The sequence below is a fragment of the Heliangelus exortis genome, chromosome 17 (genome assembly GCF_036169615.1).
Source record: "Heliangelus exortis chromosome 17, bHelExo1.hap1, whole genome shotgun sequence".
NCBI lineage: Eukaryota > Metazoa > Chordata > Aves > Apodiformes > Trochilidae > Heliangelus > Heliangelus exortis.
The window spans coordinates 15,367,492-15,383,040 of NC_092438.1; the positions used below are offsets into that span (position 1 = coordinate 15,367,492).

The 15,549-nt window shown below is 64.7% G+C and overlaps 2 protein-coding genes across 4 annotated transcripts in view; one reads left to right on the forward strand and one right to left on the reverse strand.

Annotated features, from left to right (window-relative positions):
• CORO7 (coronin 7) overlaps window positions 1–15,549 on the reverse strand; it is a 34,865-nt gene that overhangs the window by 1,322 nt on the left and 17,994 nt on the right. For 2 of the 3 annotated variants that reach the window (XM_071761418.1, XM_071761420.1), the window contains 13 exons: window positions 3,606–3,660; window positions 3,248–3,305; window positions 2,989–3,134; window positions 2,138–2,233; window positions 1,922–2,053; window positions 1,615–1,747; window positions 1,330–1,505; window positions 1,132–1,240; window positions 958–1,044; window positions 707–849; window positions 528–632; window positions 311–396; window positions 93–234 (listed from right to left, as the gene is read on the reverse strand). In XM_071761418.1, the coding sequence (XP_071617519.1) occupies window positions 93–234; window positions 311–396; window positions 528–632; window positions 707–849; window positions 958–1,044; window positions 1,132–1,240; window positions 1,330–1,505; window positions 1,615–1,747; window positions 1,922–2,053; window positions 2,138–2,233; window positions 2,989–3,134; window positions 3,248–3,305; window positions 3,606–3,660 (1,468 nt within the window). The remainder of the gene's footprint in view (window positions 1–92; window positions 235–310; window positions 397–527; window positions 633–706; window positions 850–957; window positions 1,045–1,131; window positions 1,241–1,329; window positions 1,506–1,614; window positions 1,748–1,921; window positions 2,054–2,137; window positions 2,234–2,988; window positions 3,135–3,247; window positions 3,306–3,605; window positions 3,661–15,549) is intronic. The other variant, XM_071761419.1, reaches the window with a different exon arrangement.
• On the forward strand, window positions 4,274–11,213 carry VASN (vasorin). Its single transcript, XM_071760614.1, has 2 exons — window positions 4,274–4,359; window positions 8,539–11,213. Exon 2 carries the CDS (start codon window positions 8,549–8,551, stop codon window positions 10,559–10,561), a length of 2,013 nt encoding a protein of 670 aa, XP_071616715.1. The 5' UTR covers window positions 4,274–4,359; window positions 8,539–8,548; the 3' UTR covers window positions 10,562–11,213.

A 15,549-nucleotide genomic window follows, 5' to 3' on the forward strand; every position in this document is an offset into this window, starting at 1 on the left:
GGTGTGCATAGAAGGCCCCTCTGCACTCTTGGGGTGCTGTAGGCACGTAGTCCCCTTTAGGTATTTTCTTTGAGGGGGGTGCAAGCCCTCACCTTGCCAGTGAGGAAGACAACGCTGGTATCCTCATCGTAGAAGGGCAGGAGGGTGGATGGAGCCACATCAAGGCCAAGGACAGACAAAGGTCCCTCAGGCAGAGCCTCTGCCCGGTACAGGAGGATCCTCCTCTCGCTGCGGCTGCGGGGAGGTGACAGCAGAAGGGGTCACGGGGTCCTTTGGGGACCTCTGCCCTGGAGGGTGTCCCCCTCTTTACCTATCAAAGCCGGACACCAGTAAGTAGTCACCACCGCAAACCCAAACCAGGCGTGCTCCACGGCCTCCCTCGGGACCTGGACCCTCCTGTGTGGTGTCAGTGGCACTCTGTCTGCTCAGAGAGAGCTGGGGGTGGGGGCAGACGCCCGCAGGGGGAAGGGGGGGGCACCTGCCCCCACCCCCAGCTCTCCAGCCCATCCCCACAGCCGTGATTGTACCTTTTGTGGGTGAGAGCTGCGCCGGGGCTCGTAGAGCCGTAACCGGCTGTCTTTGCTGACTGTTGCCAACTTCTTCCCATCGGGGCTCCAGGCCAGGCTGAAGATCTGAGGAGATGGATCCCCCCATGACCCCCTGCTTGGCCAAACACGGCCCCACGGGTGTGTGTGCCACATCATACCTGATCAGTGTGTCCCCGCAGGCACAAGGCCTCCCGCCCGGCGCTCAGCTCCCAGATCCGCACCGTCATGTCGTAGGAGGAGGACACCAGGAGATCGGATGCCACGGGGTGGAAACGGATGGAGTAGATCTTCTCGGTGTGACCTGGTAAGTGTGAGCAGTGTGTGGCTGATCCTTACCTGCCCGTGAGGTTGGGGGACACCACCAGACCGGCCCGTCCGCAGCGCGGGGTGCTCGGTGTGCGCCCCTCACCTTGCAGGATGGCTTCGGGTTCCTGCAGGGTCTCCCGCAGCCCTTCCTCGGGGATCCGCCACAGACGGATCTTGGCGTCCTCACCCGCTGCCTCACCAAAACGGGGGGGCAGTGGTTAATGAGGTGATCGGCACGCCCGGTGCGGGGGCGCCAGCCCTGGGGATGGCAGCGTACCCACAGCGAGGCGCCGCGGGTCGAAGGGGTCCCAGCAGAGGTCAGCCACCGCCGCGCCGTTCTGGACGGTGGGCACGGCCGCGTCGGGGAGACGCCCGGGCTTGGAGAGCTGTGGGAGAGAGACGGGAGGTGTCACCCCCACCGCTCCCGCCCGTGCCGTGCCGTGCCGTGCCGTGCCGGCCGCCGCGCCGCGGGTACCTCCAGGATGGCGATCTGTGCGCCAGCAGAGAGCAGGGGCAGGGCCACGCGCCGCTGGTTGGCGCAGAAGCCGTCGCACTCTCCCGGCGTGGTGAGGCTGAGTCCCCGCAGGTTGGTGAGGTGGGTGTCACGGTGCAGCACCCTGCCCTGCGCGTGGCGGAAGCGGGAGCTGGGCCCTGGCGTGGGGGTGACGGGTCAGTGCCCTGTCTGTGTCCCCGGCACAGCCCCCACGGGGGACACCGAGCCTGCCCTGGGGACACCGAGCCTGCCCTGTCACTCACTCACCCAAAATGCTCTGCAGGGATTTCTGGCTGGGGCTGCTGACGAAGCCGCTGGAGGGGCCGGTGCTGGCTGAGAGGGAGGTGGCAGTGCTGCCTGGTGAGGCCAGCGAGGATGGCGAGGAGTAGCCACTGCCCTCCTACAGCAGAGACAGCGGGTGAGCAGGGGGGTGGCGACCCAGCCCTCCCCTGTCCTGAGGGATGAAGGTGGCAGGGGCCCCTCAGTGCCCCCAGTGCACTCCCTGCTGCCCCCAGCGTGCTCCCCAGTGCCCCCAGCGTGCTCCCCAGTGCGCTCCCCAGTGCCCCGTGCTCACGCTCCGGTCGGTGTCGGTGGGGCCGGTGTCGGTGGGGCCGGTGTCGGGTGCCGGTGTCTGGGTGTGGGTGATGACAGGGGAGGTGAAGGTCTGGGTGTGTCTCCGTGCAGGGTGCAGGCTCACCCTCGCCACCTGTCAGAGGGCAGAGCAGTGGGCAGGGATGGTGGCAGCCCCGGTGATGCCACCAGCAGGGACACTCCCCCGGGTGACACTGACCTGCTGGTTGTCCCCTGCCCACCAGGCCTGGGCAGTGGTGGCTGGCAGCGTCCCAGCACAGTCAGGGAACAGATCCTCGTGGAATTCCTGGGTGGACTGTAGGGCAGGGGACAGGGTGAGGTGGGGTCTCCAAAACCCCACAGCCCCTGTGCTGCTGCCATCTGACACTACCCGGCCCCAGGGCACCCCTGGGCACCCCCAGCCCCTCCAGACATGGAGCCCCATCCCTGTGAGCTGCCTGTAGGTGTCAGACACTGCCTGGCTCCCAGACACAACCCCTGAAACAGCACCCAGCTCCCAGCAGCACCCCTTGCACCACCCAGCACCCATCTTTCAGCACCCAGCACTCAGGATTGGGCAGCCAGGGTCATGCCTCCAGCCCCCAGACTCTGCTACCTAGTGCCCACATTTCAAAGGCTTCCAACACCCAGCATTCAGGATCTGGCAGCTAGCACCCATGGCACAACAGCACCCAGCAGGCAGCTCCCAGCCTGTGGGATTTGCTCTCCAGCACCCAGCATCCCAAATCCAGCACCAGCAAACCCACCAACAGCACCCAGAACCCAACACCCACCTTCCAGCCTCCATCACCCACCGTCACCATCCAGCACCCAGGTTTCAACCGCCAGCACCCACTCTTTCTCCGTCACCCACCATCCAGCACCCAGATTTAGGCCTCCAGCACTCACCCTCCTGCTTTATCACCCACCATCTGCACCCAGGTTTCCCTCCTCTCCTGCTCCCCCCAGACTGGGGACCAGGGCCCTCCCATAGCCACAGTGGTGTCACCCATTGAGGTGACATCCATGTGACGGCCCCAGCCAGCCGTGAGGCAGTGCCACTCCCCTCACCTTGCGTGGCACCACGTAGCTGATGGGGACGATGGCAGTGTCACTGAGCTGCAGGACACGCAGCACCTCGCAGGCCATGACATCCAGGGCCAGGCGTGGCACGGCAGCCAGGCCCCGTGTGCTGCCCTCCGTCCTGCACTGGGTGACTGGGGGACAAGTGGGGTGGCCACGGTGTGAGGTGGCCATGGGGCAGGCAGCACAGACAGGGGCCAGGCCCCCACGGCTACTGGTAGCCCAGCTAGGGAGGGGTCGTGCTTACCCTGGGTGAGTGCTGGCTGTGTGGGTGCTGCCTCAAAGCAGTACAGGAGGTTTTCTCCCTGGAAGAGAGGTGGAAGGGACAGGGCATGAGTGGGGGAACCCTCCTGCACCTACATGCACCTCACTGCACCATTCTGCACCGTGCTGCACCCCCACTGCACCCATAGGCAGTGTTCTGCAAACTCCTGTACCCCACTGCACCCACATGCACCTCGCTGCAACTCCTGCACCCTGCTGCACCCCCACCCCATGCCCCCCACATCCTCCTGAACCCTGCTGCACCCCCACCCCATGCCCCCCACATCCTCCTGCACCCCCCCCCCCCGCACCCCACTGTTCACCCCTGCCGTGGCACCCACCTTTCCTGCCAGCACCAGCAGCCCGGTGTCAGGGTCATACAGCGGGATGGCCACCCTGTGAGGGAAGGGAGGAGGGGGCTTAATGGGGGGCACCCATGGGTGCAGCACCATCCTGCTCTGGGACTGTCGGCACGATGAAGGCAAACACCACCGGGGGGGCTGTGGCAGGCACCAGGGTCCCCTGCCCGGCTGTGGTCACTGCCACCAACGCTGCCACCACCAGGGCTGGAACAAGGACACCCCTGGGTGCCTGTTCGTCCCAGCCTGGCCCATGGCATCCCCGCGATGCCAACTCGGGAGCATTTTCCTGCGGTGCCTGGCACAGCTTTGCCGTCACCAGGGTGGTCCTGCGAGGGCCACCCACTGCCCCCTGTACCTCCGCAGGGGGTGGCAGGGGCTCTGACGGTGCCAGCACCCCCGGTCACCGCGGGTACGCTGGATACGGAGGTCCCTGGAGGTGCAGAGACACCCAGTCCCTGCTGTCACCAGGGGTGCCAGGGGCCTGGGGGTCTCTGTGACTCTGGGGGTCCCGGGGGTCCCGGCCCCTGTCGGGCCCCAGGTGCGTGGGGGGCGGAGCTTCGGGGAAGTCGCGCCCCGCCCCCCTGTGCCCCGCAGCCAATGGGGAGGCGGCGGGAGGGCAGGCTCCGCCCCCCCGCGGTTTTAAAGCCGCCCCCCGCGCCCGGCGCCGCCAGTGAAGGGAGCGCCCGCCGCCATGGACTGACCGCCCGCCCCTGCCCGGCCCGGCCCCCGCCCGGTGAGTTCCCCCGCTGCTTCGGCCGCCGCCCCCTCCCCGCGCCTCTCCTCGGCACCCAGCCTGGGGCTCGTGGAGCGGCGCCCCACGGGCGATGGAAGGGGGGTCTCCGCGGGCTCTCAGGGGCGTTGGCGGGGCCCTGGGCTGGGCCACAGGGGACCCAGGGCCGGCTGACCGCCCCGGTGACAGGGGATCAGCCAGGCCCCGGCTGCAGGCGGGGCAGCGGTGCCAGCTCCCCGCGCCAGGCCTCGCCTGGGGGTCGACCTGCCCTGCTCCCCCCAGGCCTGGAGTAAGCCAGGGGCAACAGGACGTCCCCCCGCCTGGGCTGATGGCAAGGCCTCAGACAGGCTGGGGGGACAGCACTGCCGTGGGGAGGGACGAGGATGCAGGGCAGGGCCCCAGGTCCCCTGTCCCTGCCTGTGCCTGCCCTGCCATGGGGATGTGCAGAGGTCCTGGGGGTGCTTCCACCACGGGGATGGGGCAGAGATGGACTAATGTAGAACCTGGCTCCAAAGCCCATGAGGGACCAGCACAGTCCTGGGCCAGTGCTGTGCTTGCCATGTCCCGGCAGACGTGGCAATAGGGCTTGCCCTTTGGGGTCAGGCAAAGCTGGGAGCTGTTTGCAGCCATGTCCACCACCACCCTCCTCAGCCGAGGGCTTGGCTGGGGTGGGATTTGGCAGCCCTGGCCCCTGCCTGTCCTTGGGGGCTGGTGTCCTGGGTCGCTGACCCGCTGTGGGGCCAAGCGGGGTCCCCAGGCAGTGCCAGCAAGGCTTTCCCCCCCGGCTGGCGCAGAGGGACAGATGCCAGCAGGGCCACTGGCCAGCCTGGCTCCCAGCCGGCGGGGATGCCCCAGCACCTCTCCTGCTGCCAGCTCCCTGTGTGCTTCATCATCACCTGGTGTGTGCTGGGGGGATGCTGGTCCCTGACACCCTCTCTGCCTGTGACTTTGGGCCAACGTGGGATAAATGTCCCTTCCTGTGTCTGTCCCAGTCTGGCAACTACCACGAGGGCCAGCGCATCCCAGCGGAGCACCAGTTCCAAGACCCCCCTTTTCCCAGTCAGCAACCCTCACTTGCGTGCCCCCGCGCACCCTCTCTTGCCGATGTGCTCCACACCAACAGGTCTCATCCTGCTGGGAGCAGGGTGACCGGACTGGCCTGACCCAACCGCAGCACTGGGCAGTGCCTCCATCAGGAATCACACTAATTACTATTTTTCCCCGCACCACGCCAGGGCCGGGTGGCCTTGCCGGGTGGCCCTGACGCAAGCGCTGCCTGCCCGGCTGGCTCTGCCGGCGGGACGCGGCGAGAGGAAGCGCTCGGGGACAACCGCGGTCACCCCAGTCACTCCCTAGGAATCTGCCCGTGCTGCCGGGGCCACGCGTGGCAGCGCTGCCGGCCTCCTCCCAACCTCTTGCCAGCCTCCTCCCAACCTCCGCCGGCGTTCCGGCTCCTCCGGAGGCGGTTTGGCTGCTGGTAAAGCAGCTCTGCTGGTTTTTCTCCTTGCCGCCACCTGAGCTGGGGAGCGCGGCTGGGTCACAGGGGCAGGAGCAGGACGGAGGGGCCGGTGAGCACCCTGGGGAATGCAATAACCAGGCCCGCATTCCTCCGGGGCTGCTGCGGAAACTTTAATTAAATAGGGAGGAGAGCCTGGGAGGAGGTGGGAGCTGCGCAGCGCAGGGTGGGTTGAAGGGGAAGAGGATTAAGGGCTTAATCCTGCATCCCCCCAGCCGCGGCTCGGGAGGGGGCATGTGCCGACGTGGGCTTGTTTTGGGAGGGGAGCAGTGCCTGCGTCCCGCCTGGCAAAGGCCTCGTGTCCCTCCCTGCGGTGACAGGGACGGAGCCCAAGGCCTGGCTTTGTGCGGGGCCCCCTCCTGCCTGTGCTGGTGCCCACTGGCTGTGGAGGGAGGCAGCCCGCTGGCCTGACGGTGACAACGGTGGCTTTGTTCAGCTGCGGGGCCTGGCTTGCCAGTGTGGTAAGGGGGTAAGGGACATCTCGGCTGTGCCAGGTTCTCCGGGGTGAACGGCATTTCCCTGCGCAGTGGGGAAGGGCAGGGACCCCCTGGCCCCTCCATCACAGGTGTCACCCTGCAGCACAGGGATGGCATCGGCCTTGTCCCTAAGACTCACGGTGGGTGTGAAGCAGAGTGTCCCCTGCCACGTCCCTGGGCAGGCAGCAGGATGGCCTGGTCTAGGGGGCTGCAGGCAGGGAGGAGGGACACGGCACTCCCACCACAGCAGGCTGGCAGGGAAAGGCTGAGCTGGGACTGGGGGGAATCCAAGCCCAGATCCTCCCCGCAGCCGGAAAATGTGAATAATTCGGCAAATATCTGCGGTGCAGGCGCGGGGGAGCCCAGCCAAGGCAGCAGCAGGCTGCTGGCAGGGCGGTCCTAACACCTCCAGCAGAACCGGGGCCCCTTCTCCACTCCTGGAGACCCCCGGGAAGTGGAGAGGCGGTTCCCCTGCCCCTCCCGCCCCCGTCTTATTTGGACCAGCTCAACCCCTCGGTGCCCTCAGCCCGCACCGGGGCGGGATGCTGGCGTGTGCCGGTGGAGCGGGGCGATGCCGCGGGAGAGGCGTGCGGGTGGAGCGGCCCTGCCTGCTGCTTGTGGCGAGGCCGTGGCCGGGCCGGCCGAACCTGCCCGGAGCCAGCGGAGCGGGGAGCCTGGCAAGCGAGGAGGAAATGCCAGCGTAATTAAAGGGACGAGGAGAGAGACTCGGAGTCAGCAGCTGGTTGCAGCACGGGACACGTCAGTGAAACCTGACCCTGGCATTGCAAAACCAGTCCCGGCCTCGACACCTCCCCGGGCCTGTCCTGCTCCAGCGGTGCCCACCCCAGCGGGCTGGCACAGTGGCCGTGCCCGGCACCCCGTGCCCTGGGCTCTGACCGGCTGATGGAGCCACCTCCAGGGCTGGTGAGGTGGTGAGAGGTGCTGGGTCTCCCCTCCTTAGCCCCAAGAAGAGCTTCATGAGGGCTCTGTGATGCTTTTTTGGCTCAGCTCGGTGGGCACTTGGGTGGGCATTATGTGTGAGGGTGCAGCAGCACCCGGCAGTGCTGAGGGGGCTGTGGAGGGGGGGGTGAGGCAGAGGTGGGGGACTCGGTGACCCCCTGGACCCCGCACAACCCTTCCCCAGTGCCGAGGGTGACGGCAGAGGCCATGGCGGGGCAGGCCCGGCAGAGCCAAGTGAGTCAGGCGGCTGCGGTGACCCTGCCCTGCGGCAGCCACACCCCACCCTGGGGTGCCCCCCACCCCGCGGAGCCCTCAGACTCCTCACCGCCTGCACGAGGGGCGAGCACGGGGGCTTGGGGGGGATGCAGGAGGGACTGGGCCCCACGGGGGATGTGGTGTCCCCACACCAGCTGGGGCCCCCCGTGGTGTTGGGGCAGTGGGGGCAGCCGGCACGTGCAGCTGAGTGACCCGGCAGCCCCCTGCATCTGGTGGGCCCCTCACAGCCACAGCGGGGGCTGCTGGAGCTGTGCACAGCTCGGAGGAGGCGACAGCCAGGGACGGGGATGGGGCCAGCAGGACGGGGGGCTGGCAGCACCCACACCTCTGGCAGCATGGCAGGGATTGCCTCGTCCCTGCATGGGGACCCTGCCCTGCCACCTCCCCACATGTCCCTGCCATGGGATGGCAGGAGATAGCAGGTCCCTGGTGCCCCATTCCCAAGGGGGGTGGTTGCCACTGGCCACGCAGGCAGGAGCAGACCCACGGGTGCAGCTGTGGGATGGCAGCACAAGCAAAGGGTTAAGCCCAGCTGGATGTGCTGGGCAGGCTGTGGGCTCCCCCCACTCCCCAGCCCCTGTGTTTGATTTGCAGCCTGTGGGGGTCACAGTGCCCCACCAGAGATGGTACTAAGAGGCCAGGCCAAAGCCGGGGGGAGGGTCTCCTGCTGGAGCTTGAGGCACACAAAGGCATCACATCCCTAAATCCTTGGGGTCTGGGGAGGGGGAGAGAGGGGTCCAAAGTCCTCATGTCTTTTCACTCTCAAAGGCAGGAGTGTGGTGGGGACTTTTCCCTTTGCAGTCCTTTTGGGGCCAGAGGGTCCCAAGCGGGGCACGGGGAAATGGCTTTCCCACCCCAGCTGGAGTATCTGAGGGAGTCTGAGGAACCCTTAGCCTGGGCAACACCCCAGCAGGGCCTGGCCCCTGACTTTGTCTGCCTTTCTCTCTCCTGCAGAGCTGACACCATGAACCAGCTGATCCTTTGCACGCTGCTTCTCTTGGCCCGCCGGGAGCTGGTTGGGGCCTGTCCTGCAGGCTGCCAGTGCCAAGACCCCAAGACCATCCTGTGTGCAGCCAGACGGGGCCAGACTGTGCCCCGGGGGCTGCCCCCCAACACCCTCTCCCTCTATGTCTTTGAGAATGGCATCACGATGCTCAATGAGGACAGCTTTGCGGGCCTGCCCTCCCTCCAGCTCCTGGACCTCTCACAAAACAAGATCACCAGCATCCAGAAAAACATCTTTCAGCCCCTGACAGAGCTTGTCAACTTGGACCTGTCCTCCAACCAGCTGCAGGAGATCACCAATGAGACCTTTCATGGGCTGCGGCTGCTGGAGAGGCTCTACCTGCAGAAGAACAGGATCCAGCACATCCATGCCACTGCCTTTGACACGCTAGAGAACCTGCTGGAGCTGAAGCTGCAGAACAACCAGCTCTGGGTTGTGCCCCCTCTCAACCTGCCCAACCTCCTGCTGCTGGACATCAGCTGGAACAAGATCCCAGCCATTGCAGCAGGGGCTTTCCACGCTGTCAACATCGAGTCCCTGAAGATTGCGGGGCTGGGCCTGACGAGCTTAAACGAGGAGCTCTTCCAGGTCCAGAACAACCTCCACGAGCTGGATGTCTCTGACAACCTCCTGGAGCGTGTCCCAGCGGTGCTGCGGCGGCTGGGGAGCCTCACCAAGCTCAGCCTGGCTGGCAACGCCCGCATCTCCCAGCTCCTGCCCGAGGACTTCCACAACCTTCACAACCTCCAGGAGCTGGACATCAGCAACCTCAACATCAACACCATCCCTCGGGATTTTTCCACCTTCTTCCCCAGGCTGCGGGCAGTGACGGCTGCCGGCAACCCCTTCAACTGCATCTGCCAGATGAGCTGGCTGGTGCAGTGGGTGAACGCCAGCGGCGTGCTCCTCCGGCGGCCCGAGGAGACGCGGTGCCACTTCCCCCCAAAAAACTCCGGCAAGCTCCTCCACCACCTGCAGTATGCAGACTTTGGCTGCCCCACCACCACCACCACCACCACCACCCCACGCACCACCACGCCGCCGCCGCCTGCCCCGCTCCCTACCAGCAGCCACCCCGCGCCGCAGCCCAGCACCGCTGCTCCCACCCCGGGGGCTGATGCTCCCCAGAGCAGCTCCACACCGGTGCCCTTCAGTGGTCCCCCGGCACCCACCAGTCCTCCACCACCAATCTGTCCACCTCGCACGTGTCTGAATGGTGGCACCTGCCACCTGGGTCCCCAAAACCACCTGGAGTGCCTGTGCCCAGCGGGCTTTGCTGGGACCTACTGCGAGGCGGAGGCGAGGGGGACGACGCCGGCCCCGGCAACGCCGGCCCCACCGCCCGGCCGGGGGATCAGCATCGTGCAGGTCGGCAGCACCTCTCTCAAAGTGGACTTGCAGAACTACGTCCAGTCCAAAGCACAGCTGAAGGGCATCCGCCTGAGCTACCGAAACCTCTCCGGGCCGGACAAGCGGGTGATGATGCTGCGTTTGCCCTCTTCCCTCTCCGAATACACCGTGCGGGCGCTGAAGCCCAACTGCACCTACCGGGTCTGCATCGGGCCCCTGGGGGAGAAGGTCTCCAAGGAGGAGCACTGTGCCGAGGCGCAGACCCTGCCGGTGAGCCACCAGCAGCACTCCCCTGTCACCCAGGGCAAGGACAGTAACCTCACCCTGATGATCGTCCCCGCGCTGGCTGCCGTGCTGCTGCTGGTGGTGCTGGTGACTGCCGGCACCTACTACCGTCGGCATCGCCGAGCCAAAGCCCACGCCAGTGCCGGGGTGGATGCCAGCCCGCTGGAGCTGGAAGGGGTAAAAGCCTGCCTGGAAAATGGGGATTTGGGCAGCCACGGCCACAAGGTGCCAGAGCCCGCCATGCTTTCCAGCGGCTCCGAGTGCGAGGTCCCACTGATGCAGTCTCACTACCCCAGCAACAACAACACCCCGGGGCTCAAACCCTCCTATTTCTGAGCCAGGAGGGATGGGGCTGCCAGAGAGGGGTGCCTGGCACAGACCAGGGCTGAACTCCGGCTGTGTCCCTTCAGGGTGAGGAGTTAACTGAATTAAGGCAGAAAAAACCCAAACCCGTAACTTGCAATTTCCGAGAGGCTGCCACAATTTGGGAGGAGATGCTAATTTTACCACTCAGTGCCTTGATTTCTGTGACTCAGCACAGAACGTGGGTAGCGAAGGAGAGGGGGTTTGGGTTTTTAATGTGGGGTTTTGGGGGGCTGTTTTTAGCTACTGCTAAAAAGAAAGCCGCCGGTGACTCAGCTAAGGGACATCCACGTGCTGGTAACAAGGGTCCTTTAGCAGAGCACGGCCTGTGACTCTCAACTCCCTGGAAGCTGATGTGAGCAATAAGGCCTGGACGAGGTGCTGGGACCCTCGGGACCCCCGGGCTGAAGGAAGTGCCGAGCAGGCAAACCGGGAATTGAAGCTTTAAGAACTCAGAGAATATTTATACACGGTTATTTCCCATTTCTTCTGGGAAAGTTTTTTTTTTTTTGTTTTTTTTCCCAGTACAGGTTTGTGTACATCTCTTTTGTAAGGCAGACCAGAAGGGCATCTTTTTTGTAAAAAAAAAAAAAAAAAAAAAAAAAAAATTAAAATAACAACAATGCTCTTGCCCATCCTGCCCCGGTGTGGGCAGCGTGGTGTGGTGTGTCCCCTGCAGAGGAGCGGGAAGGTCAGCCTGGTCCTCCCGTTTGTTTTTGGCGAGCACCAGGATGAGTCAAAGGGGTGGAGAGGGGAGTTTTCCCGGCTCTGCCCCCCACCGCGGGCGCTGAGGAGGTGTTCCCAAAACAACCCGGCCACGGGTTTCAAATCAGCCCCTGCCCTGCACATCATCCAGCCTGACTTCATCCCTCCTGCCTGCCAGATGGCCCCGGGGCCGGCTGCAGGACAAACAGCCCAGCCCAACCTCCGTAACCCTAACCCAGGGGCTGCAGGGGCTTTCCCCCCGACACAGGCACCCCTGAGGTCTCCAAGTGCTTTTGACAAGTGTCAGCCTGCTGGGTGCCCCTGAACTTGGGGGCTGCAGCTGGAGCCGAGGCTCGGGGGGCCCCCACAGTGAGCCCCCCCCAGCCTGGCCCCGGGAACAGCCGGTTTCGTGCGCTGGCCCGGGCTGGGAGCTCGGCAGGTTCCCGCTGCCAAGTGGTTTCTGCTCCAACCCCTCTGGTTTTAATCGTTTTCCAATCCTTTATCTTTCGAGCTGGAATTTTCCAGGTTGGGGCCCTGCCCGCCGAGGTATGTTTGATTTGGAGAGAATGAGCAAAAAAAGGGGCCGAAGCGCGTCGGCTGCCGCCAGCAGAGCTGAGGGTCACCGCCGTGCCGCACCGGGGCCCGCGGCTCCCCGGCAGACACCGCTCTTACCGCTGGACGCGGCCCTGACCCCGCGAGCGCCCCACTCCCACTCGCCCCGGTGGCTCTGGATGCAATTAGGGGAGCGGGGTGGCGGGCAGGGGCCGTCTGGTGCAGCCCCCCCGCTCCCAGGTGGGCTTCCGGCAGGCCTGGCTCCCATTAGGGCCGGCGCAGCGGCAGGAGGGGCCCCTCGCTGGCGCGAGCGGCTCGGTGCGATGGCCACGCTCGCCCGCTCAAAGGGCCCATTGTGGTCCTCTCCCCACAGATTTTTCAAATTAACATCCCAAATTCCTCCGAAAATTGCTGCTGTGTAAATATTTTCACTGCGAGCTTTGTATATTTTCCAGCCTCGCGAGGAGGAGAGAAGAAAAGTCCCCAGTGGAGCCGAGGCCTCGTGCTGAGTGCCTCTGGCTGGCCACCACCACAGCCCCCCGAGCCCAGATGGGCACAGGGGTGGCTCCTGCATGTCCCCTCCCTGCCAGCAAGGACCTTGCAGGGTCCCTCCAGTCCCTTCCCTCCCACCCCTCTGCTTTTCCTCTTGCTGCTTGGCTTCATGATGTGCCCTCCCCTCATGGAGCCATTTTTCCCACATTCACTTCACTGGAGACTGGCAGGGGACCCTCCACATCCCACGTGGGTGCTGTGGACCCCCACAACCCCTCAGCGGGTCCTGTCACTCCTTGGAGACTTCCATCAGCTCCAAAATGACATCTGCATTGGAGATGCCACACCGGCTACTCCAGCATGTCGGGAACATGGGGAGGGCCTGGCTTAGGCAGGTGTAGTGCAGCCAGAGAGCTCCAAGCCGAGGTTTTTGAGGCGCTTCAGAGGAGTCAGGAGCCAGCCATGGGTTGTGGGGAAGGGGCTGGAGCAGCACCAGGGAGCAGTGGGGCCCCGTCTCAGCACAGGGGGTGTGAGAGTACTGTGGCTGGGACAGAGCTCAGCGTCCTGTGGGGCTCAGACCCCCCTCAACAGCCACATCTGCACCCAGGCAGCTCCACCAGAGATGGGCAATACCCAAAATGTGCCTTTCCAGCCCCTGAGCCCCCGCAGCTCCCCAAAACCAAGTGAAAAAATCCCCCCTGGCCACTGCCAGCCCCAGCGCGCGCCCAGCGGCTCCGAGCGGCACAGTGTGCGGTTCTGCTAATTCCTCTGAGCTGAATCAGTGCTGGGGAGGGATTGCAAAACCCCCTGAAATGAACCAAAAAAGAAAAAAAAGTATCTCTCTGGCTAGGCGATCCAGCAGGGCTGCTAACTGAGAGCCCTGGCCAGAAGCCACCAGCAGGATATGGGGGCCTTGGTGGGCAAGTCCTGCTGCCCCAGCACTGGCCCAGCCCTGCCCACACCCCCACGGCTGCAGGCCAGGAGGTCTGTGGCCTCCAAAGAACCATCCCTGGCTCCCAGCATGGTAACTAAAGCCTGGTCCCCTGGGTCCCCCAGGTCCCCATGGCTGGAGCAGAGTCCCTGGGGATGTGCTGCCTCAGTGCAGGGGGTCCCCATCCCCGCTCCTCTGGGACAAGGGCAGGTGTGTTCCTGTCCCACAGCTCCACGCACTGCTGGGAAGAGCTTGTGGGGAGGCAGAAATCCCACCAGCTTCCTGGAAAGCTAGGGAGGATGGTGCTGATGCAGAGGTGGCAGTGGGCTGAGGCTGAGGCTTTGGCCCATCTGGGAGTGATTTGGGCACTGCTGCCGTCCCACCCCAGCAGCCGCGTGCGTAGCACGGGGCTATTTTTACACGGTGTAATTACTGGGGCAGGCGGTGAGGCCGGGCAGCTGCCTTGGTGTTAACCCCTTTGTGCAGCCACCCAGGAGCATCTCACCCCACGGGGCTGAGGCCCACGGGGGTGGCACCTGACAGGGTGTCCTCTCCCACCCACCTCGTGGCTGGGGTCGGCAGCCAGGTGGGAGCAACAGGAAAAGCCCCTTCCCCGCTGACAGCAAGAGGTCTCCAGGGGGACATGGTTGGGGACAGGGGTGAAGACAGGGGTGGACCTGTTCTGCTCATGGCTTTGCCACCGAGACCTGCCCACTGACATGGGTGTTGTCAAAGACCCTCCAGAATGCCCAGCACAATCCAAAAGGGCTGTGAAGTCCCAGGAAAAAGCAGCACATGGGGCATTGGGCAGGCAAGACAGGAGCAGCAGCAGCCATTGAGGTCCCCTTACAGCTGGTGGCTGTGGAGAGGTGGCACGGTGACAGTGGGGACATGCACCCAAGGGCTGAACCTAGGAGGTGCCAGGGCTGCCCCAGAAGCCAGCTCAGCTGTGGGCTTTGACCAGGGCAGGGGCAGAGGGTGGGGGCTGAGCATCCCTGGGCAGTGTTCCTGGGGAATCACCAGGCCCCTCCAAGTCCTGTTCCAGCCAAACAGCCCCACATCCCTCTGCAAACATCCTGCCATGCTGGCTCCCTGCTGCAGACCTGTCCCAGCTCCAGCACCTCCCAGCTCTGGTGGACTTTGCACCATTAAGAGTGGTGGGGATGCAACCATCCCCATCTCTCAGCCTCCACCACCAATCCTGCCCCATAGGGACCTCCCCAGTGCCAGCACACACCATGGGGACACAGCTCCTGAGACCTTTGCCAGCTGACCAAGCCAGAGCCCTGAGCTGGCCACGGTGGGCACCTGGGGACACTTTTGGGACACCAAAAGATGCAGCATCAAAAGGGAGATGCTGTTCTCCCCAGCCCAGTGTGGTGACGGTGACAGCACCGTCCCCTGGCAGTGCCACAGCCACCGGGTGTGCAGCAGCAGGGTCTGGTTGGTGACCCCCAGCCAGAGCCAGTAACCCAACCCCGCTGGTGCTGGTTACAATTTAGGGCAACAATAACCTATTGAGGCCCCTTTCTGGCTCCTACCCTGCTGCTCCTTGATCTAATTAAAGGGGGCCAGAGGGGAGGGAAGACAAAACCTGAGGTGAAGTGAGTGGCGGGTACCCAAAGGTGACATGTTTAGGACCAGGGTGCAGAGAGGGGGCAGGGCCACTCCTGCCTTTATCCACTGGCTCCCTTAGGGGCCTGGGCACCAGTGGGGGATGATCAGCTCTTGGGAACAGAGCTGGCACAGCCAGGGAGATTAAAAATGAGGTTTATGCAGCCATAGAGATCTCTCCTGCTGAAGGTTTGGAATGGGGGACCCCTGAAATGACCTTGCTGGGTCAATGGGGCCACGGCCTCCTCCTTGCTCTCTGCCCTCTTCCCCCGTGATGCTGGGGCAGGGTCACAGCACCCCCAGGGTTCAGCGTGGCTATGGGCACCAGGGTGGGCACTCTGGGGTTGTCCCTTCACTGTGGGACACGCTATGGCCCCGCTTTGGGGTGCCACAGGCTGCCCGGGACATGTGATGCTGCTTGGCAGGCCTGGGCCTCTTCAGCAGGGCATGGTGGGGACATGGTGGGGACACAGTGGGGACGCGGTGGGCTGCGGTCTCCCCTTCCTGCCGTCCCGGCGTCAGTAATGACTGGTATGAGTTTCCTGCCCGCCCACTGATTGCTTCCTCAATGAGCTGCTGCTCCCCGAGTGCAGCTCCCGGCATGGCCGGCGCTGCTGGATGTCCTTCCATCCCTCCGTGTCCCACCTCTGGGGACACCCAGCCCCAC

What these genes read in the sequence shown, in the direction of transcription:
- VASN (XM_071760614.1), top strand. Translation starts at nt 8,549, where the DNA reads ATGAACCAGCTGATCCTTTGCACGCTGCTTCTCTTGGCCCGCCGGGAG.